This window comes from Phalacrocorax carbo, chromosome 1 (assembly GCF_963921805.1).
Source record: "Phalacrocorax carbo chromosome 1, bPhaCar2.1, whole genome shotgun sequence".
In the NCBI taxonomy this organism is placed as follows: Eukaryota; Metazoa; Chordata; class Aves; order Suliformes; family Phalacrocoracidae; genus Phalacrocorax; species Phalacrocorax carbo.
In genome coordinates this window covers 114,399,461-114,425,889 of record NC_087513.1, presented here as the reverse complement: position 1 = coordinate 114,425,889, position 26,429 = coordinate 114,399,461, and the positions used below count along the sequence as shown (strand labels likewise).

Below are 26,429 nucleotides of genomic sequence, written 5' to 3'. Positions count from 1 at the left end.
TGCAGGAAACTAAAACTAACAGTTGCTGTCTGTGCCAACACAGAAATTACTCAAGAGAAGGTCAAAGCTGTAATTCTGGAAAAAAAAACTTTATTTATTTAAAAAGTAGTGAAAACACTGGAAAAAGTATAAGTTAACCATTTGTCAGTGGGCCTAATAAGCATAAAGTATATTCCTGCAGGTGTATACAGTGGCTCCGACATTTAACATGATTTGCTAGTCTCTGCCTTCTTTCAGACCACATGAAGAGGAAAGCATATACGAGAAGGCTTCTCAGATGAGTTACAGCAGTCGCTCATAGAAAAGGAGATAGGCTTGCGAGCTCAGCACCTTCGATGCGGACACGGCTTGTACGTGGGTATCACTGATGTGGAACCACTGTCCTTTTACTGGCTCAGTTTCTAAAGCTGTGAAAGGAAGAATTTAGGAGTAAGTGTTATTACAAAGAACGGAAGCAACAACTCTGTTACTGTTCTGCAGTAAGAAATAATTTGTAAAGTATTTCTAATTATTTACCTTGAGGAGACTGTCCTCGAAGGACAAGATCAGAGAGATGGTTGTTCATGCTTCTCATTTTAGCATAAGCAGTGTAGTGCCCAGACCTCATTGTTCCACTATGTTCCACAACTCCATAGAGAGAGTAGAGTACTTTTGTATGCCCTTCAGCCACGTTCTGTAAATGCAGAAGTTTAGGTATGTCAGTCAGGTACTGGGTTTTAAACAAGGCTAGAACGTAAACTCTTCACTTTGCTTGCTGATGAAAGGGAAGCTGATCATCATGGATTCATGCAAAAGCTACAGCTTTAATCAGCAGAAGTACACTGACTCAGGTATAAGTTGCACTTATAAGTTATCCTGTATTATCACACAAAACTGAAGTTTCTGCTAGATTCTGCTAAGCAGCTTAATTGTGAAAGGACATTACATGGGAAAGGAGAATCTGACTGTTTTCCCACTTACTTTGCATTTAACTGTACAGAAAGGAGCCAAGTCTATCACTTCTGGAAACTTGATATGCCTGTTAACCTTCCGTAGATTAAATCCAGCCTTAAACAGACAAAAGTAGAAAAAAAAAACCCGTAACATTAAAATGTAGTACATTAAACCCCTGCTTAGTTACTAAGCATTTCAGGTTAAAGTTTCAACAATACAAAATTAGTTTTACATTACACAAAATTAGGAAAAGTCAACTTTTTTCCCCTCTCCAATGCACAAGGTTTTCCAGCATTACCCCCTTGCCCCCACATGCTGAAGCGGAGGACAAGTTACAACCACTCTTTAATTCACTCTTATGATAACTTAACAGTAGCAAAAGTGGAAAAAGAATCACCTCTAACATACTTATGTAACTACGAGGACACCTCTGCTGCTCAGATACTGTAGTATGCCCGAGGGGCTAATTTTATATTGTCAAAACTGATTATAACATCTACTCCCACCTTATTCAAATAATTCTCCAGTATCAAACTGGAAAAACAAAAGGAGGTAATGACAAACGTTATTTCCTTAACCATGTTACAGTCTCTTGGAATAGGCTACACATTTCCATTTTCTCTGTGGAATTGCTTTGCACGTACTTAAAGTCACCTCCCTTATTTTTCAAGAATTTTGACTAAAATACTGAACAGCTTAAATTTAGAAGAGGCAATACTGTCTCCCATCCCCATTCCTTTCCTCTTTCTTGAAAAGCTAAAGCCCTAAATTAAAAGTTCTCCTACAACTTGGAACAAAGGTAAGCCACCTTACTTTGGTGTCTAAAACCAAGACTTAAGTTGCACTGCTTTCCATTCACCCCCCTTTTTTCTTCCCTCAGGAGGGCTCTTAATCCTCTCTCTTCCAATTCTACTGGCCTGTTTGTTACATTCATTGAGTAAGGGAACCTATTCTATCTGTACTGAAATGTAAGAGACCACGAACCGCTGTGGTAGTGAGAAACAATGCTAAGGTACTGCTTAATACAGTAAGCAATAACAATAGCGAGGGAATATATTGCAAATAAGCTCAAAAGCCAGTGTTTTTCAGGTAACTAATGGAATATTCTTTCAGGAAAAGACATCCCAACTCCTCAAAGACCACGAAAACCAACACTCCACACGAATACCTTCCAAACCTTGGGAAAAACCTAAACCAAAGCAGTCCTATAGGAAATTAAAACATGCTAACGTTAGTTTTAAGTTAAGCTAGTAGTATGTGCATATGTACATATTAATGCTATATACATACACATTTTTGAAATATCAGCCTTCTACTTACCTGCTGAAACCTCTTTAAGTGAAGAGTTAAAATTGGAGGAGCAAGAGAGATTAGCATCTGCTTTTGGGCATTAGTATAAACATACTTTTCACCTAGAGAAAAGAAAAACCACCAACGATTAACTTCAAAACAAATGTTACAGCAAGAATTTCTTTATTTTCACTATTTAGACCGTTACAGTGTCACCCCCTACAGCAACTGAGAAACTGAACATTCTCCTTTACCATGGTGAACTGTACAACAGCTGCCACCTTGCAGATGCCATACCGCAAGAGTAACTGTTCACACCACCTCTGAGCGGTGTCAGCACAAGCAGGATGATTTCTTGCTCGTTCTTTACGAATCTCTCAATCAGAAATTGCCTTTTGAGCAATGACCAACATGATTTCCCTATGACTGTCACTGCAGAATTTTCACATTTGAGGAAAAGAAGTCACCTGCTAAATAGCTACTCCCTACATTCATCCACATAACAAATTTTCAGGTTGAAATGCCCCTTCCCTCTCCCGAACCCAAACCCACTCCTCTTTGCTTACTCTCCTCTTCCAGTCCTGCAGTAATCTGTACCCAAACTGGTGAGCCCTACTATTCTGCTCAGTTAAGAACTTACTTGTATTAATCTGTGTGAAAGATGTTCACAGCATAACTTGGATCAGTTGAACTGATCAGTGGGTAAAGTTATGCAAATACCACTTTAGGGACCTCCCCCCCCCCCAAGCAGCAGATAGGGACATATTTAAAGTTTTCTTTTAAAAGATGCTTTGTCATACTTTTCATGTTCTTCTTTGGTCCATAATGTCTTTGTGTACATATTTCACAGAGTAGTTTATTGTTTTCAGTAAGTTTTTCATTACGGGTAAATTGACACAAACAGTGATGGATTGAACCTTCTTCAGGGTTCAGATCTTCCCTGTTTGCAAGAGTACAAAACGCTGTTTCTGGATCTTCAGTTGACACTTCACGCAACTTGATGGGAGCAGTCTGAAGGTCATCAAAGATATTCGTATCAGATTCAGCACTGGTATCCAAGTGTAGTTTTGAAAAGTCGGTAGTGAACTCTTCCTCATCTTCATTTTCATCATCCTCATCTTTCAAAGATGAGTTGTCAAGGCCATTGAGAAATTTTATAGGAGAATCTAAGTCTTCCATAGGGAGATCCATGAGAAACTCATTTTCTACACACTCTTGTTCTGGCTTTCCTGTATTTCCATGCATGCTCTGAACTTCTGTACTATTTCCCTGTATACTCAAGTCTTTTTGAGTTAAGCAGTGATCTTTGCAATCATTTGATGATTCTTCTTCTTGCTTCATATCAGGAGTTTCAGAGTTAATTTCTGCCTCTGATTCTTGGTTATTCTCGACATCTTTTTCTGACTGTTCAGTTGCACAGATATCTGTCAAGTGAAGCACCTTTCCTTGAAGTTTTTGCTGACGGCGCTGGCTCTGCAAATTGGAATACACAATATACAAGAATACAAAAACCAGAGCAAGGTCAAATTATTTTTAGCACTTCTTACCATATATTTACCAAAATTTTTGGAGTATGCCACAGCTGCAAAGGGCTGGGGAATATTATATCTATGATATAATGATCACAGATTATCAATTCAACCAATACTGAGTTTATCCTCACTCGGATATAGTTCCCACTGCTCCTTGTTACACAGTATCTTCAAAATACAACTAATGATCCCCTTTATATCTTCCTGATCCTTTCTTATGCCTGTATTCTAAAGTTTAGTGAATATTCTCACAATCAATGACTGGAGAACAGCTGTCTGATACAAATTAATGCTATTTCAGGCAGGTAACACGAATTCCACATTCCTCTGGATGTTAGCTTATTCCTAGCACAGCAACTCTTAGCAGAACATGTAACTTCTTAATAGCAAGGACAGATACAATTGGTCTTCAGTTGTGCATTTGAGTGAGGAGAAGTTCTAAGCTGTCTCCTTCCCCTCCATCTAAACTGAGGAAGCAAAAAGAATTTGTTTTGTTACTGAAGTGCTTGCAGCTTCTGGTAAAAGTGGAATACTTATCAAAACCAACCTTGGCTTGTTTTTTGGCCTGTTTCTTTGCTTTTTTCTGAAGGTGCTTGCTTGTACCAGGGGGCTCATCTCTCTGCTTAAGGTAACAGTCATTGTTTTTGTCCTCTTCTTCTTCAGGTGCATCTTTGGTTTTTTTAACGTTTCTCTCATTTGTAATTTTTACTTTCTACAAAAAACCAAAAAGCCACAAAACAATCACAGAAGAAGAGATGTTATTGTCCTTAATAACAAAATAGTATTCCAAAAAAAACTGTAAGGATGTTACCTGAGTTTTCAGCTCAAGATATAACATTTTAGTGACTATAACATACACCACCCTAATGCTTACAAAAGGTCTCACTCCAGGGGAGTCCATGTGAAACAATGACTTGCAGAACAAAACAGTATGGAAAAAGTAAGGCTATCAAGGGCCAAATTCTGAACCTGTAAAGGGGCAACATTACCTTTGGCTCTGAGAGATGTAAAACTCATTAAATGCACTGAAGAGTAACATTCTACACAAGTGGAGACATTTTCAGTTGAATTGCCTTCTACAGAATTTGTTTGCTTCTGGTAAAGTGAAATTTGTTTGTTGCAGAAGACATATGATCCCTTTGCCTGAGGGGGCTTCATTTCAATATTTACTCATTAGCTTTTGTGTGAGCAGTGCTACGTAACAAATCTGAAATGTTACATATGCAAATTATCAGTTTGAAACACAAAGCAAATAAAGTATTTTAAGCATCTAGAGATCGAGCAAATAAATCAATACTGATCAAATAAGTATTCACATACTACCCTAATAATGTTTCTTAACTTTATTCAATAACTTTTTTCAATAACCCGAATATTATGAGAAGTATTCTTGCACTCAGTGCAGAAAAACGGATGAAAAGAGAAAAAAAGAAAAAGCATTGAAGCAACCAGCGGGCACCCACCACTGCCATGGAATTTAGTTCAGTTTTACAGCAGTGAGGACTAATTGGGAAACATTGTTCTTTGCAACTCAGTCTTCTACAACAGTAAGACAACATTGGCACACACTAGATTATTCCCTAAGCCAACCTCTACATTAGAAACATTAACTGACAAAGCAGCAAGCTCACTAACTATCAGTGATCTTCCAGAGACAGCTGACGGGAATGACTGTAATAGTTGTATTCTCTGTCTTTCTGGGCAAATTTATAATTTTAACTTTCAAGAGACATTTAGAAAGATGCATAAATTCATTCCCTAATGATAATATAATAAAGGTGTTTTCATGTAAGTAAAAAAACAAAAAAAACTATGCCAAAAAGCAAGCATGTACTATTTCTTACCTGATCATCCAGTATGGGAAGTGACAAATCAAGGAAAGACTCATGGACCAAGGATACCTTTAAATGAAAATTTAGGAGTCCAGTTTAATTTTGTTTGGAAGCAGCTAGCTTGCTGTCAATAGGTTTATTTGTATGTACCCTTGTTTGCATTCAATGCATGCTTTCACTTGTGCATACAAATGTAAAGCTCAACTAACCTACCTTCACTAACAGCTATCCATGACCACAGAAATAGGCAAGAAATACTTTTACAAATTTTAGTTTTCTAGTAGCCTGGAGTGTGAGAACCCAACTTAGGGCCTACAAGATTATACTCTGCAATCTCTCATGACATTCACCTAGCTCACTCACTAATGCCCTGAATTACTTCGTTCTCAGGATGCATTATCCCAATAGTGCCTTCTTGCTTAACTATTCTCCTGGCAATCCCATGGTCATTCCAGTGTGGGAAAGGGGGAGAGTAGTCATCTGATGAAAAAGGAAGGGTCCCCTGGCAGCATACTGCTGGTAGCAGAGCAATTCACCCACTCTACGGTCTGTACGTCTGGAAGGTGTTTACCAGGAATCTGAGAGCAAATTCATCTGGCAAAGGCAGCTTGCTGTTGCTGACCTCTTTTTTTTAAGTCTGTTGAAAGGGACTGAAAGATTAGCTTTCTAACACAAGGGAAGAAAGATTCCAGCCAAACCATGCCCCTCTTTGAAAAGCATGCAGCTAGTCAACTCTTAGAAGTGTATTAAATGCAGGAAGCCTCTCCAGTTTCACTTCTCTACATATAGTTAACCCTGCAGATTACCTAAAATTATACTCTAGGCTATTCAGAGAAGGAAGTTTACTTACAGTTCTGCACTCCTCACACATAATCGTACTGGTTAATTCTCCACCGAAGATTCGATCTACAAAACTTTGTATTCCTTTTTTCTTTTCATATTCTGAGAATTGACAAGGTATATAGTAAAGCTGTCAATATTACAAATAATATAGTAGCAACCAACTTAGTTATGGCATTCCTATTTAAAAAAAAAAAGACTACAGCATGCAAGATGTATGATGGAACATGTTAGCCTGTTCTAGTTTCATCAGGAAATACAGCAAGATTCTTAAATTAAGATCCTTTTGTGTATCAAAGGACTGCAGAAGACAGTTTGACTGAACCAACACCTTTACCGATTTCTCAGCTCATACCCATTTCCCTGTTTTCTCATAAGTACCACATTCCAGTAACAGTTCATGTTTTCTCTCAGGACTTAACCCAGAACAACTGTCTGAATCTAAAAAACAAGCACCAACCTTTGTCTGTATAGGTGCCCTACAAACAAAACCAACTTCCTCAAGCTATATTTTCAGTGTAGCACACAGTCTGAATTTAAACTTGCTCCTTATCTTCTGACCTAAGTCATATGGAAAAAGCTTAAAAATTCTTCTGTTCACTGGTTTGTTCATACCACTGTTATGTAACAATTGACTACTAGGACTGAATAAGTCCTTACATTTGTGTGCTAATGTTTTAGTTTCTTACATATTTGAATTATTAAATACTACACAAATACATTTCAATGCATAACTTCTATAGAATCAACTTTATATTACACTGTTAAGAAGGAAACACCAAGTTCAGTCAAGACATTTAAATAGACAGACTAACACTTCTGAGCCTTATATTCCAGGTACACACATATTCAAGAGATGCCATAAAAGATACATGTTTAATTGTACAGCTTTAGGTGATACTATTAGTGTAACTTTGTGTACTTCAATGAAACAGAAGATTTTATTATCACAACATCAGTAACACATTTTACCTTTAATTTTCTTTTTAATTTCTTCTTCATTTTGTTTGTTAGAGTCAGTCAGTGCCTTCAGTATTCCAACACTTATTTGCTGAAATTTTCAAGACAAATACCCAATGTAAAGTTTCCTAAGCTAATTCAGTTAACTAGTTCATTTTACAAAATGTTCCAGATGAAGGAAAAACTTCAATCTTCACCAATTAAAAGAATCAATACAATTAACACAACCACCTGTAGAGAGATAAAATAGCTCTTGCTGATATTAAAAAAGATAACCAAACGAGAAACAAGCTTGCAGCTGTAACGCTGCAATTAGTATGTAAGAAAGTCAGTCTAAGGATGAAATACTTTCCCAAATTAAAAACTGGCAAAAAACCCCTGTGGACTTTCCACAAGTTAACTTTCAGGCATTTCAGAAATTAAGACAAAAGGACATTCTTTAGGGTGACTACAGACACTCCAAAACCCACTTTTTCCTGTAGAAGTGTTGGACAAGTCAATCTCTTTCTGAAGGACAACAACCATTGATATGTGAATTAACCAAAGACCTTTAGAGCAAGCAAAACTGAACCGTTCTACTTGATTTTATTAGAAAGGCATAGAGAACAACCAGTATACTGCTTTCCAATAAGGCAGAAAATATCATTACCTTAGAGACATAAACAATGTGTGCAATATATGTGAGATAGGCCATGAACAACTTCCTTTGAGTAGTTCTGTTAAGTGAAAATAGTAATACTTGTGGCTGCTCCTTCTCAACCCCACTGCTTAGAGGCTGCCCACTCCTACAGCACTATCGCTGCTCTGCTTCAAGCACATGCTACAGGCAGCACAAACCACTCTACGGAGGTTTGACTTATCTCAGAAAGAACATTCTTCCCTCGGCAGAGGGGAAAGTCTTGGTCTGGGGTATGAAGAAGATAGGTATGCATAACTATGAAACTAGCACTCACCTGGACCACTTCTGCTCTCATTCCATCAAGTAAGTAACGAAGCAATTCATGACTGTCTTGCTGCTGATAACCTTTAAATCTTATCGCTCTGTTAAATGAAACAATAATTGTGAAGTGTAACTGAACTTAGAGACAGACAAAGTAAAAACAATTTATACCAGACAGAAAAGAACAAAGTCTCAGGTATGTATGTTTATTAAAGCAACAAGTGTCTACATATGGTATTTTCTAAAAATATAAAGCTAGCTAATCAGAATATGTCACTGAATATCTTTCATTTTATTTCTATTTGTTTATATTTTGCTCTTCGTCTTCTTCTTTCAAAGCTAGTTAAGTATTACACAAATTTTTATATGTTGTGATGTGAGCAAAAAAAAGGAGGCAGAAAACTGACCTTTTTAAACAACTAACAAAGTTTTTGCATACTCACTATGACATGCAATTGTACAGATACTCACTTTTTACAAACCTGAGCAAAAAGTTCCTTAGGAGTAACTACCCCTTTTTTTGGCTCTTGCATTTCTGTCAGGAACTGATACATGGCTACTGTCAAAGGACCTGGCTGATCTAGTTTTATCAGCTGAGGTTCCTGTTTTAAACAAAAGCAACAAAGTTGTTTTGTCTTAATTTGGTGACAGATCCTTCTGGAGCAAGTTTTTCCTTATCTAAACACTTCAGTTCTAGAATACACAAAATTCCAAAGTGGCAGTAAGTTAACATGACCAAAAAAAAAAATTAAAAAAAAATAAATCAGTCAACACATGGATTCTCATGATATAATACCAAAACACTATGCTAAGAATCACTAATTGCTTAGTTGCAATGTTTTCTTGCCTTTATTAGGGAAAAAAAAGTACACTTTCTTAAGATGCAGAACCCTTCTTTCCCATCCAAATCCCTAACTGTAATGACAGGTATGTTATTTAAGTTAGCACTGCAGACATCCTCTAGTTTCCTATTTTGCATTTAGAGAAGTGACACTACAGCAAGAGTTACACATTTTCACCCTTTAAATAACTTATTCATAACATAAATACTCCTTTGATGACAACTAATTCTTTGAGTATTGAATCACTACTCTTTCACTTTGAACGAAAGACCTCCACTGACATCAGAAGCAGCTTTATGGAAGTCAATGGTGAAGTTCCCACTGATTTTACATCTTAATCTTGTTCACATTTAACTGAAACACCTTTAAAATCCAGACATGAGTACTGCTTATTTCTTTAACAGATTGGAAGGGTGGGGAGATACACTACGGAGATCAAAGCATACATACCATGAATAACTCAGGTGACTCAATTTTAACTGTTGTACCAGGCATTTTAACTTCTTTAACCAGCTCCCTCAGGACTGGAGTTTGTGACAAATTCTGTAAAACATAAAAGAAGGAAAAAGATTGGTAACTGGAGAACAAGAGGAAGGACAGCTGAGTTCCACTGGTCTTGGAATTAGTAGCAACCAGGTTAGCAGCAATTTATCTTTCCCAAACACAGGACCAGAGTGGTAATTACCACTCTGGAAATTCTAACAGTGTTTAACAAATAAAAGGTATTGTCCATACAGCTAATGGGACTTCCAAGTGACCTCTCTATATAGTACTTTAGATTGCAGAAACCCTTAGTGTACTATTCTTGTACTAGTAAATAGACTGTCAAAAGATCAGTCTGTATCTGCTTCTAAAAATCAAAAGGTATAATGCAGTGTGCATATTTGCTTGGTTTAAAACACCGTAAAAAAGTTCATTAAAACCTGCAAGGACAGTGGGAGTTTTGAGTAAAGCTTCAGTCACAAGAGCCAAAGAGCACAAGATTACATGTGAGTTTTAATACACATGAAAGAGCAAGTTTATTCCGTCCAAACACTCAGCTGAGCAAGACAAGATGGCAATGCAAAATGCTCATCCTGTTAATATTTACTTTTATTTGATTTCCTGTTGCTGAGAGAGACATTCTTGTTTCAGTAAACACCCACAGTCTTTGGGTATTAATTTCTTATATTTTAAGAGGTCAGCAAGGGTGATGTGCCAGACTATTTTTTTTTTACTAAATTAGGACATTGGCATGCTAGTCAACATCAATGAAAGACGCTGTCCCTCAAAGACCAGGCAGTTTGTTTTATCTTCCCTTAGAGCAAGTCTGAGCCTGCAGCTCCATTTCTTCATATTTCTCTGGGCCAACACACTATTCTTAGAATGAACCCATCATTCTTGGCAGATAAAAATCACATTCCAATTGTGTCATTATACAATACTGGGGGTGGGGTGGTTGTGCGTTGTCTGGAGATTTTTTTCTCTCTCTTTGAGAGCAGCAATGACTACCATACCTGCATCACCGCATTAAAGAAACATGTATTCCCCAAGTTACTAAGTCCTTTCACAGTCACTTCCGAATTAGTACTTGTATGAGAATTCTCTTCTTTAAGCGAGACTTCTTTTTCTTGCTCATTTTTGATGTCTTTTTCTACTTTTTTATTTTCAAATTCTTTGTTCTCTTGTTTTTCTACTGAAATAATAAAAAACATACTACATATCAATCCAGTAACAGGGAATGGGCTAGCAAAAAGTTATTATAAGCAGCAGCAATCTACAATGTTTAACACATACTGTTACAGAATTAACTATCATATGTTTAAGTGTAACACTACTGACTTAGGTTCTTAAACTGTCTAGGTAACAGGAGTTAAATTCAGAAACCCCCTGAAACGCCATTTCAGAACAGCATACAATTTAAACATGCCACTTGGCCTCCAAACCATTCATGCCAACAACCACTGAAACTCTGCATGTATTATCTGAAATTTCATTCCTGTTGCAAAATCACCTATGATAGGGCTTTATACAACACCCAACAAGATGGCACCTGACACAATATCCCTTCTGACACAGCACTGTTGTCTGAAATTAAATACACACCACTGTTAAAGCATTCTCACGTTCATTTCATGAGCCTAAACAGATGAAACTGGAAGGTTTATATTTTTCAAGAAACATTCAAGATATTTTCCCCAAAATTACTTTGGTGTATAGCTCAAAATTTTAACAACCCATTTAATAAAGCCACAAGGGAATTCCAAGTATTTTTCAGAAAAATAGCCACACTGGTTCTGCCAGTTTGGCAGTTTCCTATTGATAAGGTTTCCGATAAATAGGGCTGTGAGCCAAGATTAACTTTAAAGTAAAGTAATGCCAGCTCACAGGAAGCAAGGAAACCAGGCAATACAATCTTTGCAGATGGACAAGAAACAGACAGGTGGACAACAACAGATGGAACCCCTGAAACAGACAACAACTGCACCCGGGTATTCATCCATTTTCCAGTTCAAACCTGAGAAGAAAATTCTAGCAACCAATATGAAGTTCAAATATTAGATGTAGAGAAACTGCATATCTGGAAAAGACTGACCAAAACCAAAGATTCTGGTCCTGTGGGAAAACTTCAGCTGCTTCCTGAAAAAAAAAAGTGCTCAGAGACAGCCATTTGGCTCAGTTTAGGGGACACTGAGCAAAATCCTGATCTATTTAGGTCCACAGGATGTTACTTACGCTATCAGAATTCTGGCAAAGGGGAAAAAAAAAAAGAAAAAGCAGCTTTTTGATTTACCATAAGGTGCTTAAAAAGTTAAATCTAATTTAGTGTACATTCTTGATTTACAGTACTGCCTCCTACATTTAAGGGACTTTCTGATTTACTGTATGTATACCACAGTTACTTACCTGTACGTGATGAGTCAGCACAAACTTGTTTTCTAACATAATCCACAGTCTGACCCAATCGGGTTGAAGTGCTGTATAGGACTTCATTATCACATATGTAGCACCTGTCTCCACCCCCCCCCCCCCCCAAAGAAAAACAATTAATCCTATTTTTTCCTATTATTTAAAAATACTAAACTATTTGCTTGTTTGATGAAAATCATGACACAAATTTATAAAGTTATGGAATTTAAGATTCAGAAGTCTTAGAGAATAGTTCTATCTATTTGTGATCAAGAAAAAAGTTTAAGAGTTAGCTTTACTAACTGATTTCAGTGATTGAAGGCTGAAGTTTACAGACATAAATTAGACCCTTAGACGTGCTTAGAAGCCTAGTCTGCAAGAAAAATAAATTCAGGGAAGACACTGATACCAGGCCCTAAAGAAAGTGACTTACAAATGTTATGGCATGGAAAAATATTCTGAGTATTCTAGCCAAGCAAGTACTTCATTATATTTAAATTGGACAAGAAACAAACCAGTGTCCTCCATTAGTCCCGCATGCTCTTATTGCTCTTCTGTTGTCGATATAAATCTATTTGCCTCTTCACGAGCAAAGTGTGCAGTTAAACCACTAATCTAAAGGCTCAGGTAAGAGAAAAATTCTGCCAGAACACATAATGTCAGAGTTGTATGTACCAATTCAGTAGTTCTGCCCAATCAGCTCTTTGAAGAGGTGACAAAAAGGTATTGAAGATAATACAAATACTTCTGCAGTTTGAAACATACCCATTACAATTCTATGTATAAGTTTTAAAGCAGAGAAAATAAAGCCATTTAAAAATCATAATTTTAAAACTCATTTAAATTCACAATACTAAGTCCACTAGTTCATTAGTAATAGCTGTTATTGGTGTCCATTTCCATTCTAGAGTTCAATAAAAGTACCGACAACTGCATATGAGTGTTAAATATGATCAAGTAAAGAGATAATGTTATATGAAATTAATATAATGACAAATAAGCAGCTTTAAAAAGGTTACAAAGCAAAATGAGAACTCTTGACATAAGGCATAGTATTTCTGTATGGCACAGTTTGGAAAATTAAGGTTCCCCCTTATACAGCAACATGCTATTCCTTTAAAGAATATTCATTTCAGGAGAATGCCTTTTAAGATTAAAAAATACTACCAGAGAGATATTTGTATTGATTGATCCAGTAGCATCTTATAATTCTACAGTTGTGCTTCTTAACTATACAAATGGCATTAAGTAGTCATATTTATTGGGAAAATGAAAGCAATTAAGTTTGTCACTAACTATGCATCAGAAAGTAACTTTCACCCTTGGGAGAAGCTAAGATCTAGAGCTACATAACAACATACATTTCTACACATCAGGATAGTGACCTACTACTGACCAAGTAAAAGCAGTAAAATATGAAGTCAACAGCATTTACCAGTTGGTCAATTTCAACTTCAATTATGTATATTTCCTAGTTATAAATTTTACAATAATATTTATTCAGCAAATCTCAGCAAAGACTGCTGGGAATTTTGTGTGTGGAAATGCTTTATAAATGTCTAGAGGTAAGTCCTAGAAATCACAAAGAAAAGAAAACACAAATTATATCCCAGCCTCTGTTGCCCTCTAGCTATGTCTTCTAACTGTTGGCTGACAAACTCACCACACACTCCAGTTGTCCAAACTGAGAACCAAACAATGGGGCTCCGATCTTGGTGTTGTATAATGCTTTAAAGCATGCTGTTCTTGAGAATTTCTGCCACAGCCCTATAATGTTGATAACCATAAGTGTCACAAAATCCAACTGACTATCAATGCAACATTCATAAAGTCAGAATATAAACAAAGGATTAAAATGAAAACTGTTTAATTATGTTAACCTCAGTAGGATGACCAGATGGGTCCATATTTCTAGACACTTACTTCTCTCTCTGCAGAAATAATTTACTGGGTCCAGAATAACTACAAAGTTGCTTGGGGACCAAACATCTAATTTACAAATTCCAGTTCGAACAGCTTGAAAATGAAACAGAACAAAACCAAAAACCTCTTCAGCATCCATAGTTTAAAGTTTAATTAACTAATGTTAGCACAAGGTCTTACTGTAAAAATCACAAATTAGGAGCATTAAATGAAATTTTTATTTTCTTAGCAAAATAATTTGGACTTTCTAGGAAAATAAGTCTCCAAGACAGTGTTTTAGCCTGCTAAATTGTCTGTGCCAAGCCTCTAAGTACTTCACTGGCACTTCAGAGCAGACATTTTTTTTAATCGCACTAAAGTATATAAAATCATTTATGTTGCACCACATTTAAAATAGAAAAGAGAATATAAGAGTTTAATTAGAAGCTCTCTTGTTCCACTATATTATGAGGCATTGAAAGATATTAAGATTAATTAACAACAAAACAAAAGATACCCTATGGCCACATTTCAGACATAACCATATTGAAGGGCTTTCGTCAGTCTCCTCCTCAGATTTCTCTTGTGTCTTATTGTCTGCTTTGCAGTCCTGACAAACATGCCATTCCACGTTCAGCAGTGCCTTTTTCAGATGACCTTGCTCCAGTCCTTTACGAATATGCTTGCATACAGGTTCTACAAAATAAAAAGCACATGGAGGATGTAGGTATCATAACAAATGCAAACGTCTCTAGGCTTCAAAGACAAAGGCAGCAATCCAGAAGTTAGGACAGCCTTTCTAGAGTCAAAGAAACATTGACAATTTAGCAGACGTATCAGAAAGAAACCTTTTTTTACACTCATTCACAATCCGGGGATATTGTTGCTGTATCCTAAACTACTGCATTACTTTAAAAAAACCAAAGAAACAACAACAAAAAAACCACCTAAATCTACATCTAGTTAGAGGAGGTGGCAAAACCTTTGGATAAAAGCCTACCTACTATGCCAGGCTGTGGGCTTCTATTATTGTGGCATTATGATTCCCACACCTCCCAGGGAGCAGCCACAGCCCACTGCCATGGTTCCCCGTCACCAATGCAGCACCTGGCTGGCCTATAAGCGAGGAGATTATGGAGGTTACACTTCCAGCTGAGCTGCCCCAGTGAAATTACGCAGCAGGCTACGGTAAAAAAGAATGGTAGAGTCATCCTACCTATACCTTTATTGCTTCACACTACAATACTACACCCTACTTGGAGCTGCACCTTCTGGGCCTGGTGTGAACTGCATCTATTTAACCAAACCGCTAAAAATGGTGACACTGAGAACAGGCACCTGTTGCTAAGAGTCTTATCAGAAGTTTAATTATCTTATTTCTTTTTTGTTTCATTTTTAAGGTTGTTGGTTACTCTGTCACTTGTGCAAAGAGAAGCTGTTCGTAAGCCTAAGTCATGTACAGAGAAATGGCAGTTGCCACCCAGTGCATGTGCAAACTGATTCACCTTCTTCCAAAAAAATAATTAGGACCATATTTTTATGGGTTTTCTCCCCCCTTCTCTTTCTTTTACAGTGTAGGTTTCTAAGCCATTTAGCATCATTAGCCTACAATTCTTTGCTATCTGCAGTTACAAATGTCTACATTTGTACTATCAGATATTTAGCGCTACATTTGCTAGGAGTACCTCAAAGTCAAAAAGCACAGAGTGAACAAACCCTTGCTAAAAGAGAAACGGTGTATATACTTAATATGTTTAAAAAAAAAAAAATCACATTTTTGTGAAACTATTTGAGAAGAATTACATAGCTGTTTGTATAATTCAACTGTTTTAAGTCCTTTCCTACAGAGATATTTTTATTGCTCAGATAGCATAACAGGTCTGAATCTGTCTTTATTGAGTACCAGATGCAAGCTTAGAGCCTCAAGATAGCAAACTTTTCTTGGCATGAGCTGGAACTGGTGAAAAGTTCTGTACCTACAGTTCTGTTTCTGTCCAAGATTACAGGATTTTACCACAGTACAAACGCTAGCCAGTAAGAACCAAATACAGATATTTAGATGCATTCTTTAAGCCTTTTTAAAAAACACAACCTTCATCTACAACTTCAAAATTGTGTTTTTTAAACAAGCCTTTTATATATTGGCCACTACTATACAGTGGAATTATTCACAGTCATCAGTTTTAGTCTACATTTGTGGCTTTACAAGACTGTCAGGGTAAGCTAGCCTATTTTTAGCCAAAGAAGTGAGATGCCATCAGGAATTGCACCATAACTGATTTTTTGCCGGAGGAAAATGAGGAACAGTCATAGCAGACACCGATCTTGACTCCAGAAAAAAAAAAGATAAAAGATACTAAAAAGCCATATGGGACAGAAGCTACCACAAGACAAGGACAAGCAAGAAACCAAAGTGGAGTAGACCTGAATTTAAAATAAACAGGCTATCACACTGAACCTCTTGGCTCAAACTGCAAGCACTCTCTCTCCCAGCTAAATTAGCATGGCTCAACTTATTTCCCCAGTTGGGATCAACAAAAAAGATGGGCAAGACACAATCTGTGACTTGGTGGACAAGACAGTAGAAGAGAATGATACACAGCACAAGCTAAAGCAAGAGCTAGAATAACAAGACTAAACAGATAACAAATAAAATTTCAACACAGGGGTGAGATCCAGCTAGAAGGATAACATTTAACAAGTGGAATTTTCTCTAAAGGAACAGAAGGCAAGGAAGAACAAGAGAGTTTAATAAAAAAGCACTATGACTAGACAGCTGAGCCATCCAGGGCCACTACTAAGTTAGTTGCTAGTATAAAGACAAACAGTCTCATGGAAATACTTTAATCACAGTCTTTTTTGCTGAAGCAAGAACCTTCTGCAACAAAGCATTAGGAAAATGCTATGTAAACTTATCATGACAAGCTTAGCAGCTTACTCTATAAACCATTTATATTCTGAGGAATTTTATACGATTCAATACAACCTGTATATCAGTAGAAAACTGTCTCAGTTTCCTGAAAATCAGTTTTTTCTGGTTTTCAAGACAGATTATTTTCTAGCATACTTACAAGAGTAGCAACACTAATGTTCCTTGGTAGACTTCAGTTCCAATTATACCAACCCACTTTGTAAATGAGACCTTGAATCCAGCGACTAGCATAAAGGTCTTCTAATATTAATGAGTTTTCAAGCCCTCTTTGAGGGTAAAACAAACATTAGGATCACAAAATTCTCTGAGGAAACGTACCCGGAGTATCCAGAGACTCAGATTGTGCAGTTTTGCCTTTGATGCGTTTCTTCCCCATATTTGTAGCCTGTAATTTTTCTTACATGGAACAGTGACCTAGCAATGAAAAATAGTAAATTAGAAACTAGGTTTTGGTTTTACTTGTTCATTGCTAAATAGTAAGTTACTTCTGTGGCCAAGATGTCCCTTGAGGTGAATTATCTTGTTTCAATTTGAGATTTTCAAAAGAAAATAAATTAGTTATACTTTAACATGAAACAATTTTAACTGTTGTAGAGGCAAGATCACACTGTGAATTGTAAAAACCGAATTGTTTAAAACATTAAAAGAAAAGTATTGCACAAAAGAACAAGGTGGGAAACTTAAGTATCAAAAATCCTATAAGCCTTTAGGACTTGTACTTTAACTGATAACACAGGGATTTTAGGCAAAACAATTGGGTTTATCCCAATTAATTATTCAAGCTTCTTGCAATTACAATATTTCAGTTTTCTTTACAGCAAATTCCTTGTATCTTTGATGAAGTCTGATACAGGCAAATACTCCAACATATCTGAAATATATATAGACAACAGGAGTCCCGATTTTTCAGCTCCTTCACTGGGGAAGATTTATCATCACCTTCCAAACATATCAAGCAAATAACTCAGATGTGGTCTGTTATTTGGTAAGCCTGTAAACTCTTCCAGACAAGAGTGATCTACCACTACAGAGTCCCAAGCCAAGTGCTTGCCTTCAAAGAGTTGGCTACTGCATATATGGTAGGACATTTTTAACTTCTGGCCTGTAGCCCCTGTGCCTTATCTCAGAAAAGATAATTTAAAAAGATAATGTGAAGAAAGAAAATGATAACCAAAATGCGCTACATAGTGAAAACATGCAAGCTGAAAGGGTTCAAAATCAAGTCTCTGCAGTCTCACACAGTCTTTGCAGGTTGGCCTAACCCTGCTGTCCACCCTTCATGTAAACACGTTAGCAACACATTAAATCTGACTTGTAACATGCATCCTTTCAAACCCATTTCTTAGCTCGTACTCAGCAGCACGCCAGCCATAGGGAACAGCTGCCTGCTCGGAGCTGTCACCTTTTTTGGCTCGGAGCCAAAAAATGAAACCAGCCCAAGAGAATCTGACAGAAACTGAGCTGCAAAGAGTTTAGGCATGATACCACTGAGGGCTTTTCGTAAGAAAAACCTTTTCGAGGCATGCTTTTAGGACAGATTTCCCAGTCGTTAAATGACAGGTAAGCACCTACTTCAAGGGTGCAATGATCAACTTTTGCAACTTCACATTCAATTCGTTCAGAAAAAGAAACGACAGTTCACCCAACACACTGCCTCCACAGCGCTTTTTATTTTTGGTAAAAAAGCTACAACATTTGGTCTTTTAGGAACAACTCAAAACCGATAAATCCTTTCCAGATTGACTTTGCTCCCGCCGGGAAGGCGGGACAGCGGGCGCACGTGGAGCTCTCAGTTTAACCCTCGCTGGGTCTGGATAGACTTGTCTGACAAGCTCTTGACCAGCCTTTTCCACGGAACGGCTCGTGCGAGGAAACGAGCTGCAGAGCCCAGTAACTTAGGCAAGAAAACGACGGTTTGGGGGGTGGGTTTGTTTGTTGTTGGTTTTGGGGGTTTTTTTTGAACTACGAGAGAACGGTCTGCAAACAACAAAAAGCGCACCTGTGCCGGACGGAGACCGGGAAAAAACGCCGAGAGAGTCACGCCGGGAGGAACAACCGGGGCGTGCGGCAGGCAGCCGGCCTGGCCCCTGAGGCTCCGCCGGACACCCGTCGCCGGCGGGGAGCCGACAGCCCCCGTCCCGGAGCCAAGGAGCAGGTGTGCCCCGCGGCTCGCACAGAGCGGTTGGAGCTCGGCTCGTCCCCCAGTGTCCCCCTCGGCCCCGGGCCGGGCCGGGCCGCCCCGCCCGCTCACGGACCCACTCACTCACCACGTCCGACGCGCACCACCGCCCACGTGCCCCCGGCCCCGCCGCCGCCGCCCCGCACCTCGCGACGATGCACCGCCCCGCCTGCTTCCGATTGGCCCGCGCCCGTCTCCCGCGCCTTCACTGACAGGCGCCGCAGCCAATAGGGAAAGCCGAGTGTCCCGACGGGAGCGGAGGCTTGTGGAGCGCCGGCGGAGTGAGTCCCGGGGCGGATGGGATGAGGGCGGCCGCGGCGACGGCAGGATCGGGGTAGGTGGGTTCTGTCCCTCACCTGCCGGTGCGGCGGGATGAACAACGGAGTAACGCATGGCTCCGTCTCGGGGCAGCCAAGAAAAAGACCTCATCCCCAGGCGATTGGGCGACGGTCACCAACTGCCATAAGCGCTTCCGGCGCGGTGCATTGTGGGGCCGTGAGGGAGACGGCGGGGGGGTGGGGCAGTGAGGGGAATGGGGACGTGTCGGCGCATGCGCAGGAACCGCGTGCTTCCCCCTCCGCTGCGGCGGGGGCCCGTGAGGAGGGAGGGAGTGTGGTGACACACCGGAGCGTGCGCTCACGTCTCAGATCAACGGGGGCCTCAGGGACCGGTCACAGAGTACCTTCATGCTTCTAACCGCCCGAAATACCGGAGTTAGTTTTGATGGGCTTGGTTAGAATCACAGAATGTCCTGACTTGGGAGGGACCCACAAGGATCATCGAGTCCAGCTCCTGTCCCTGCACGAGACAGCCCCAAATTCACAACCTGCCTCTGAGGGCCTTGTCCAAGTGCTTCTTGAATGTCATCAGGGTTGGCGCCGTGACTGCCTCCCTGGGGAGCCTGTTCCAGTGCTCCACCACCCTCTGGGGGAAGAACCTTTTCCTCATGCCCAACCCAACCCTCCCCTGGCACATCTCCCTGCCATTCCCTCGGGTCCCGTCGTTGGTCACCAGAGAGAAGGGCTCAGCGCCTGCCCCTCCCCCTCCCCTTGGGAGGAAGCTGCAGGCCGCGATGAGGTCTGCCCTCAGCCTCCTCCAGGCTGGACAAACCAAGTGACTTCAGCTGCTCCTTGTACGGTTTCTCCTCTAAACCCTTCACCAACTTCGTGGCCCTCCTCTGGACGCTCGCTCCCTAATAGCTTTATATGCTTCATGTACTGTGGCGCCCAACACTGCACCCAGCACTCGAGGTGAGGCCGCACCAGCGCAGAGCAGGGCGGGACAATCCCCTCCCTCGACTGGCTGCAATGCAGGGCTTGGTGCACCCCAGGGCACGGTTGGCCCTCTCGGCTGCCAGGGCTCACTGTTGGCTCATGTTCAACTAGCTGTCGACCAGAACCCCCAGGTCCCTCTCTGCAGAGCTGCTCTCTAGCCTCTCGTTCCCTGGGATAGGGGTTGGGATGATAACTTCCCAGGTTAGGAGGATTAGTATGGTTTATGTGGAGGTAGTTAATGAACTTAGTCCCATTGCTTGCTGAAAGATTGCTTCCTATCAGTGTAGTTTACTTAGCCACTGATGTAATGTAAATTAAACGCTTTGCCATAATCTAATCCATGCAAGGACCTCTGTTACTAGTGTGAGTGAGTAAATTGCATCTGGATGAGCCTCTGTTGCATGGGAATTAAATGTTTCCAACTAGGTCAGAAATAATAGCCTGTCAGATGGGGGGTTGCTTTTTATTTGGTGGTGGGGTTTTTTTGTGGTTTTTTTTTTTTTTTGCTTTACCTTTCCTTCCTCAGTGTTTGCTCCTTGAAGCAAGGGGCCTGTTCAAGCGTGACTCTGGCAAACCAGTTGTCTGGGAATGCCTCTTTTTTTGGAGTGGATGATGAACCAGTCGTGTAATGGTACGAACAACTGGACTGGCAGCTTCCTGCTTTATTTTCAGTTTCTGCAGAAGGGAACTGTGACAAGATGTGTTGCTGAGAAAACAAAAGTGCAATGGCAGCAAGTGCTACCGCTTCAGAATGGCTTGCAAAATATTAGCTTGTTACCTTGATTTAAGGGTCCTTAAGGAGACCATAAGGTCTACCAGAGGTTAGGTTTAGGCTGGATGTGAAGAAGACATTTTTTTACAATGAGGGTGGTGAGACACTGGAACATGTTGCCCAGAGAAGCTGTGGATGCCTCATTATTGGAAGTGTTCAAGGGCAGGTTGGACAGGACTTTGAGCAACCTGGTCTAGTGCAAGATGAAAGGAGGGCTGGATTAGATGATCTCTGAAGGTCTCTTCCAACCCAAACCACTCTGTGAGTCAATATTCAAGCCCTGTTTCTCTTCCCTAATTATTTCTTTGCTTAGGAAACATCAGAAATGACTAACCGAGAAGAAGCGGAGATACAAATTTCGGAATTAGATTTACTTTCTAGCATGTTTCCTTATGAGGAAGAGTTCATTGTGACTGACCAGCTGGCTGTAGCAGAACTAAAGCACTATGTGGAAAATGAATCTGCAGAGATGCCGTCTTCAAAAGTGCAGTTTATACTGAATGTAAAGTCAGAGGTCTCTAATGCCTCTATGGTACTGTAAACACCTTTTTAAAAACATTTATTTTTATTTTGTGGGATTTTAGGGCTTCCTTGAACATTTGCTCATTTGTTTTCAGGTGGAATTCTCTATGGCCTGTGCATTACCATTTAAATATCCAACTGTTCTACCAGAAATTACTGTGAGGTATGGCATTAAAAGTACATCTAATAAAAATGTTTCGAAGCTATGGTGTACTACATAAATACAGTTAAAATAGGAAAAGCAGTCCTTTTGTAATAGTTTACTGTCAAATTAAGCCAGATGGAGAACAACATGGAAGAAAAAAAAATCTCCAAGGTTATGATTTCTCTGGTGTCCTCAGCAAATAAGTGAGAAAAATGGGAAAACTGTGGAGGAGTGCCATCTTCTGTACAGAGGGGTTACACATAGATACTGTTCATAGGTCTGATGCTCAAGAACAGAGACCTTTGTCCATTTTGACAAGGCTTTACACTAATTGAAGGAGTGAAAAGTTAGTCAGTGGGCTTATTCCTCCCCTGTCAAAATGCTGTTACTCTCAGGCTTCTGTTATTTTTTATTGTAACCTTTCTGTTTAAAGAAGTAGCCTTGCATATTACAGGAAATTAGTTCAGCCACCATACTTACTTTTCAGGTATGTTTTTCTTGACTTTGATTTACAGATTGGTAGTACTAAATGTGAACTCAAGAATTAGCACACCAATTAAATACTAATGAAGACCTTTTCATAGCTAATATGACTTAAGTATCAGTAGCAAGTGCATACCATCTAAACATGGCCATATTTTTTGGCAGCTTGAAGTAAAAGTCTTTGAGAAACATGCTAAATTGTAAGCATATTACAACTGCATTTATATTTTTCTTTTTCTTTAGGTCATCATTGTTAAGCCGCTCTCAGCAGATTCATCTGAACTCTGACCTAAAAACATATTTGATACAAAACTGCAGTGGAGAGCCCTGCATGTTGAGTGCAAGGGAATGGGTTAAAGACCATGCAGCTGCTTACATTGACAAAGAGCCTTCATCTTCCTCAGTGACAACATCAAATGCCATGCAGTCAGAAGTCATCACGTTCACTCGATTGTGGATCTATAGTCATCACATTTACAACAAGCAAAAAAGAAAGAATATTATCGACTGGGCCAAGGAGCTTTCGCTGTCAGGGTTTTGCATGCCGGGGAAGCCAGGTGTTGTTTGTGTAGAAGGTCTACAAAGTAGTTGTGAAGAGTTCTGGTCAAGGTTAGTTTTCTCCTTTGTACTCCAGTGCCATTAGTAGTTAGAATAATACATGTTTTGTATTGTACGTGTGGCCAGAAGGTGGGAAATCCAACCACCTTCCAGCCTATCAAAGTCTGCAAAGTATTTGTGTTCTTCATAACATATTCACCACTCTGAATATCCACTGTACTGTTGGTTACAGCAATCAAAGCCACTGGTATCGCACGGTGCACATTTATTTCTGTTTTACATTCCTCTGTATTTCAGGTGTATAGTGACAGACTGCAGCACCCCAGTCGTGTTAGATATGTATGCTGTTCTGTCGCTTTACGTTTGTGTTTTATTCTGCTCCCACCATTTGTATTTCTGGGTGATGCAGACTAAATGAATGAGCAAATCCAGCAGAGAGCTACCAAGATGATCAGGGGACTGGAGCATCTCCCTTATGAGGAAAGGCTGAGGGACTTGGGTTTGTTCAGCCTGGGGAAGAGAAGACTGAGGGGGGATCTTAGCAATGCTTATAAATATGTGAAGGGCAGGTGTCAAGAGGATGGGGCCGGACTCTTTCAGTGGTGCCCAACAACAGGCCAAGGGGCAATGGGCACAAGGTGGAACACAGGAAGTTCCACCTCAATATGAGGAAAAACTTCTTCACTATGCGGGTGCCAGAGCAGGGGCACAGGCTGCCCAGGGAGGCTGTGGAGTCTCCTTCTCTGGAGACATTCAAAACCCACCTGGATGCCATCCTGTGTCCCCTGCTCTGGGTGTGCCTGCTCAAGCAGGGGGGTTTGGATGAGGTGATCCCCAGAGGTCCCTTTTAACCCCTACCATTCTGTGATTCTGTGATTCTGTTGCCTTTTGATTATAACAGCTAAGAGAGCATGAGAATATGAGAGTTCTTAACACAGGTGAGACAGAAGTGGGCACTGAAATTGAAACCACATCTTCATCAATTATTTTGTGAGGAATAACGTTAGGGTTTTTGAATCCTGTGGAGATATAAAGAAACAAGCTCCTGCTTATGGGAGTGTTTACATTTGATTAGTATTTCTACGGCCAGCTAGGGAACTGTTATCTCTGCCAACATATACTTACAAATGGAATTTATTGACTTCTGTGATAATAGCTATTTCATAGTATTTTCTAAAACAGCCTTTATTTTATAGATTCGTATTTCTCCACTTGCTTTCAGAGTACGAAGATTAACGTGGAAAAGAATTCTCATTCGGCACAGAGAAGATGTTTCTTTGGAAGGTGGAGGACATGCTGAGATTCAGAAACAAAGAAAGTTCTCCACTTTGGAAGAAAAATGTTTTGATGCACATGGCACCAGAGGAAATCATATGGATTTGGGGCAGCTCTATCGGTTTCTAGAAGAAAAAGGGTGTGCTGACATTTTTCAAATGTACTTTGGGGTTGAAGGGCATTGAAGGATCCCAGTGGTGATCTTTGTAACTTAATCCTTATACCAGATTCCTTAGCTGTTCAGTTGATCAGAGAGGGAATTAATAATTTGTTATTTATGTGATGAATCCAGTTTTCAATGAAAACAAATGTCAGTGAAATACTGATTAATGAAAATGACTAAATAAATGCTTTAGTACACTTTCTGGTTTTAAGGACAGTTAGGGTGCATACCTAATTACGGTGAAAGAAAATACGTTTGATACCCTACTGGGGCAGTTACAGAATTATAGATGAATGAATACATGGAGTTATGGTGAATGAATGTATGAATAAGAAGAGACAAAAATGAAGTGTGGCTATCTCAGGAGAGGAAATGTGATGTTTACATTATTTGTTACTGTTTATGTACACTACATGAAGACTTTTTTGTAACAATCTTTTCTTCTACTTTCTACCAGAAAATATATTAAGCCCTGAGATTAATGTTTTATTAAAAAAAAAAAGAGGAGGGAGCAAGTTCACAAGCGCCTTCTTCATGCAAACAGGGTGAGCTAGGGTGCCTGCTCTAAGGCATAAGAATTGTCCATAGGTAAGTGTGTATGCAGGTAAGAGAGATACGGTGGTGGCTCCACTCCATCTGTAGCTGCGGAGCCTAGTCTGTTTACTCATGCAAAAGCAGAAGCTCACCAGGGAGTGGGCTCCCTGACAGTACACTCCAAACCAGCAAAACAGTCCTTACCCTGCTGAGTTCACAAGTTAGTTGTCCACTAATTTACAGTGCATTATGCTGAATTATGTTTTTGAGTCTGGTTTCAACAAAGTTGTATTAATGAATGCCGATTTGTTTATTTGCTTATGGATTCTGTATCTAAATCATGTACATGTAATAAAAAGCCAACATTGGTTGCTTTTGATGTTGATTAAATATTTCTGCGTAGATCCAGTAAAATTCCTAACACTCGGATCTCTGGTATGGACTTGGGACACCTTTGGTAGTGATGCTTTGCAGTGATTTCATTTGACAAGTGCAGCTTTGCCTCTGTTTGAAACTGCCAAATCATAAGTCTTTGTACGTGTACAAGAATACTGTGGCTTAATAAAGGACCCACAATACGCTTGAAGCCTCTGCGCTTTTAAGACCTATGGACGCGTACCAAGTTTAAGGATATTCCAACTAGATTAGATTGTTATATTTCACAACAACATGTTGGCAGCTATTTAAACCATCTGCAATTTTCCTGTCGGCACAGGCTCGTCTATTACAGATGTGTTCCAAGTAAGAGGGGCTGCACGGGCCACCTCTCCCTGTGGTGCCCCGGGTACTGGCACTTCCAGCAGTCCTTGCAGTGCCAGAGGACCTCCTGGCACCAGGAGGGATGGAATCCTCTTGTCCAGAAGGGGCAAGGGAATCTTCGGCAGCAGGCTGGCCAACTTGGTGAGGTGGGCTTTAAACTGAAGGACTTGGGGGGCAGGGTCCGAAGTGGCACTGCTGATGCCATCACATCCAATGGCAGAATAAGCCAGGCCAACCAGAGCAGCGACAAAGGAGCCTTAGCTGCCTCACGAGGTTACAATCAGAAGACCAACCACCTCAAGGGTGTGCATGTCTATAGTGAGTCCTCGTGCACCCCTCCAGGGGTACCTGTGTGCTCAGTTACCTCCCTAAAATACCTGTACACCAACGCATGCAGCACGGGGAATGAACAGGAGGAACTAAAGGTCTGTGTGCGGTTGCAGGGCCACAACCTCATTGCAATCACAGAGACAGGGTGGGATAGCTCCCATGACTGCAATGCTGCCATGGATGGCTACAGGCTTTTTAGGAAAGACAGGCCAACAGGACGAGCCAACAAGGTGAGGTGGGGGAGTTGCTCTTCATGTGAGGGAGCAACTGGAATGTATCGAGCTCTGCCTGGGGGTGGAGGAAGAACGAGTTGAGAGTTTATGGGTAAAAACTAAGGGGCAGGCAAATATGGGTGACACTGTTGTGGGTGTTTGCTACAGGCCACCTGATCAGGAAAAGGAAGTCAACAAGGCCTCCTACAGACAGCTGGAAGTAGCCTCACAGTTGCAGGACCTGGTTCTCATGGGGGACTTCAACCACCTGTATATTTGCTGGAAAAGCAACACAGCGAGGCGCATGCAATCCAGGAGACTGCTGCAGAGC

General features: G+C 40.1%; 2 protein-coding genes across 6 annotated transcripts; one reads left to right on the top strand and one right to left on the bottom strand.

Annotated features, from left to right (window-relative positions):
- Positions 1 to 81: 81 nt before the first annotated feature.
- On the bottom strand, positions 82 to 19,563 carry USP16 (ubiquitin specific peptidase 16). Of its 3 annotated transcripts, none has more exons than XM_064470335.1 (18): positions 19,428 to 19,563; positions 17,211 to 17,306; positions 14,478 to 14,656; positions 13,722 to 13,825; positions 12,056 to 12,159; positions 10,666 to 10,844; positions 9,620 to 9,712; positions 8,799 to 8,929; positions 8,341 to 8,428; positions 7,400 to 7,478; positions 6,438 to 6,529; positions 5,600 to 5,656; positions 4,303 to 4,467; positions 3,024 to 3,696; positions 2,254 to 2,345; positions 961 to 1,047; positions 517 to 673; positions 82 to 407 (listed from the first exon to the last, which is right to left on the bottom strand). In XM_064470335.1, exons 2-18 carry the CDS (start codon positions 17,266 to 17,268, stop codon positions 283 to 285), a joined length of 2,463 nt encoding a protein of 820 aa, XP_064326405.1. In that variant the 5' UTR covers positions 17,269 to 17,306; positions 19,428 to 19,563; the 3' UTR covers positions 82 to 282. The 3 variants fall into 3 exon arrangements, with proteins under 3 accessions (XP_064326405.1, XP_064326423.1, XP_064326415.1); XM_064470353.1 differs by having other exon boundaries at positions 10,666 to 10,841; XM_064470345.1 differs by lacking the exon at positions 19,428 to 19,563 and adding an exon at positions 19,160 to 19,240.
- On the top strand, positions 19,277 to 25,176 carry RWDD2B (RWD domain containing 2B). Of its 3 annotated transcripts, none has more exons than XM_064470377.1 (5): positions 19,277 to 19,352; positions 21,431 to 21,649; positions 21,735 to 21,802; positions 22,511 to 22,876; positions 24,048 to 25,176. In XM_064470377.1, exons 2-5 carry the CDS (start codon positions 21,443 to 21,445, stop codon positions 24,283 to 24,285), a joined length of 879 nt encoding a protein of 292 aa, XP_064326447.1. In that variant the 5' UTR covers positions 19,277 to 19,352; positions 21,431 to 21,442; the 3' UTR covers positions 24,286 to 25,176. The 3 variants fall into 3 exon arrangements, with proteins under 3 accessions (XP_064326447.1, XP_064326454.1, XP_064326437.1); XM_064470384.1 differs by having other exon boundaries at positions 19,334 to 19,405; XM_064470367.1 differs by having other exon boundaries at positions 19,335 to 19,409.
- The last annotated feature ends 1,253 nt before the right edge of the window (positions 25,177 to 26,429 follow it).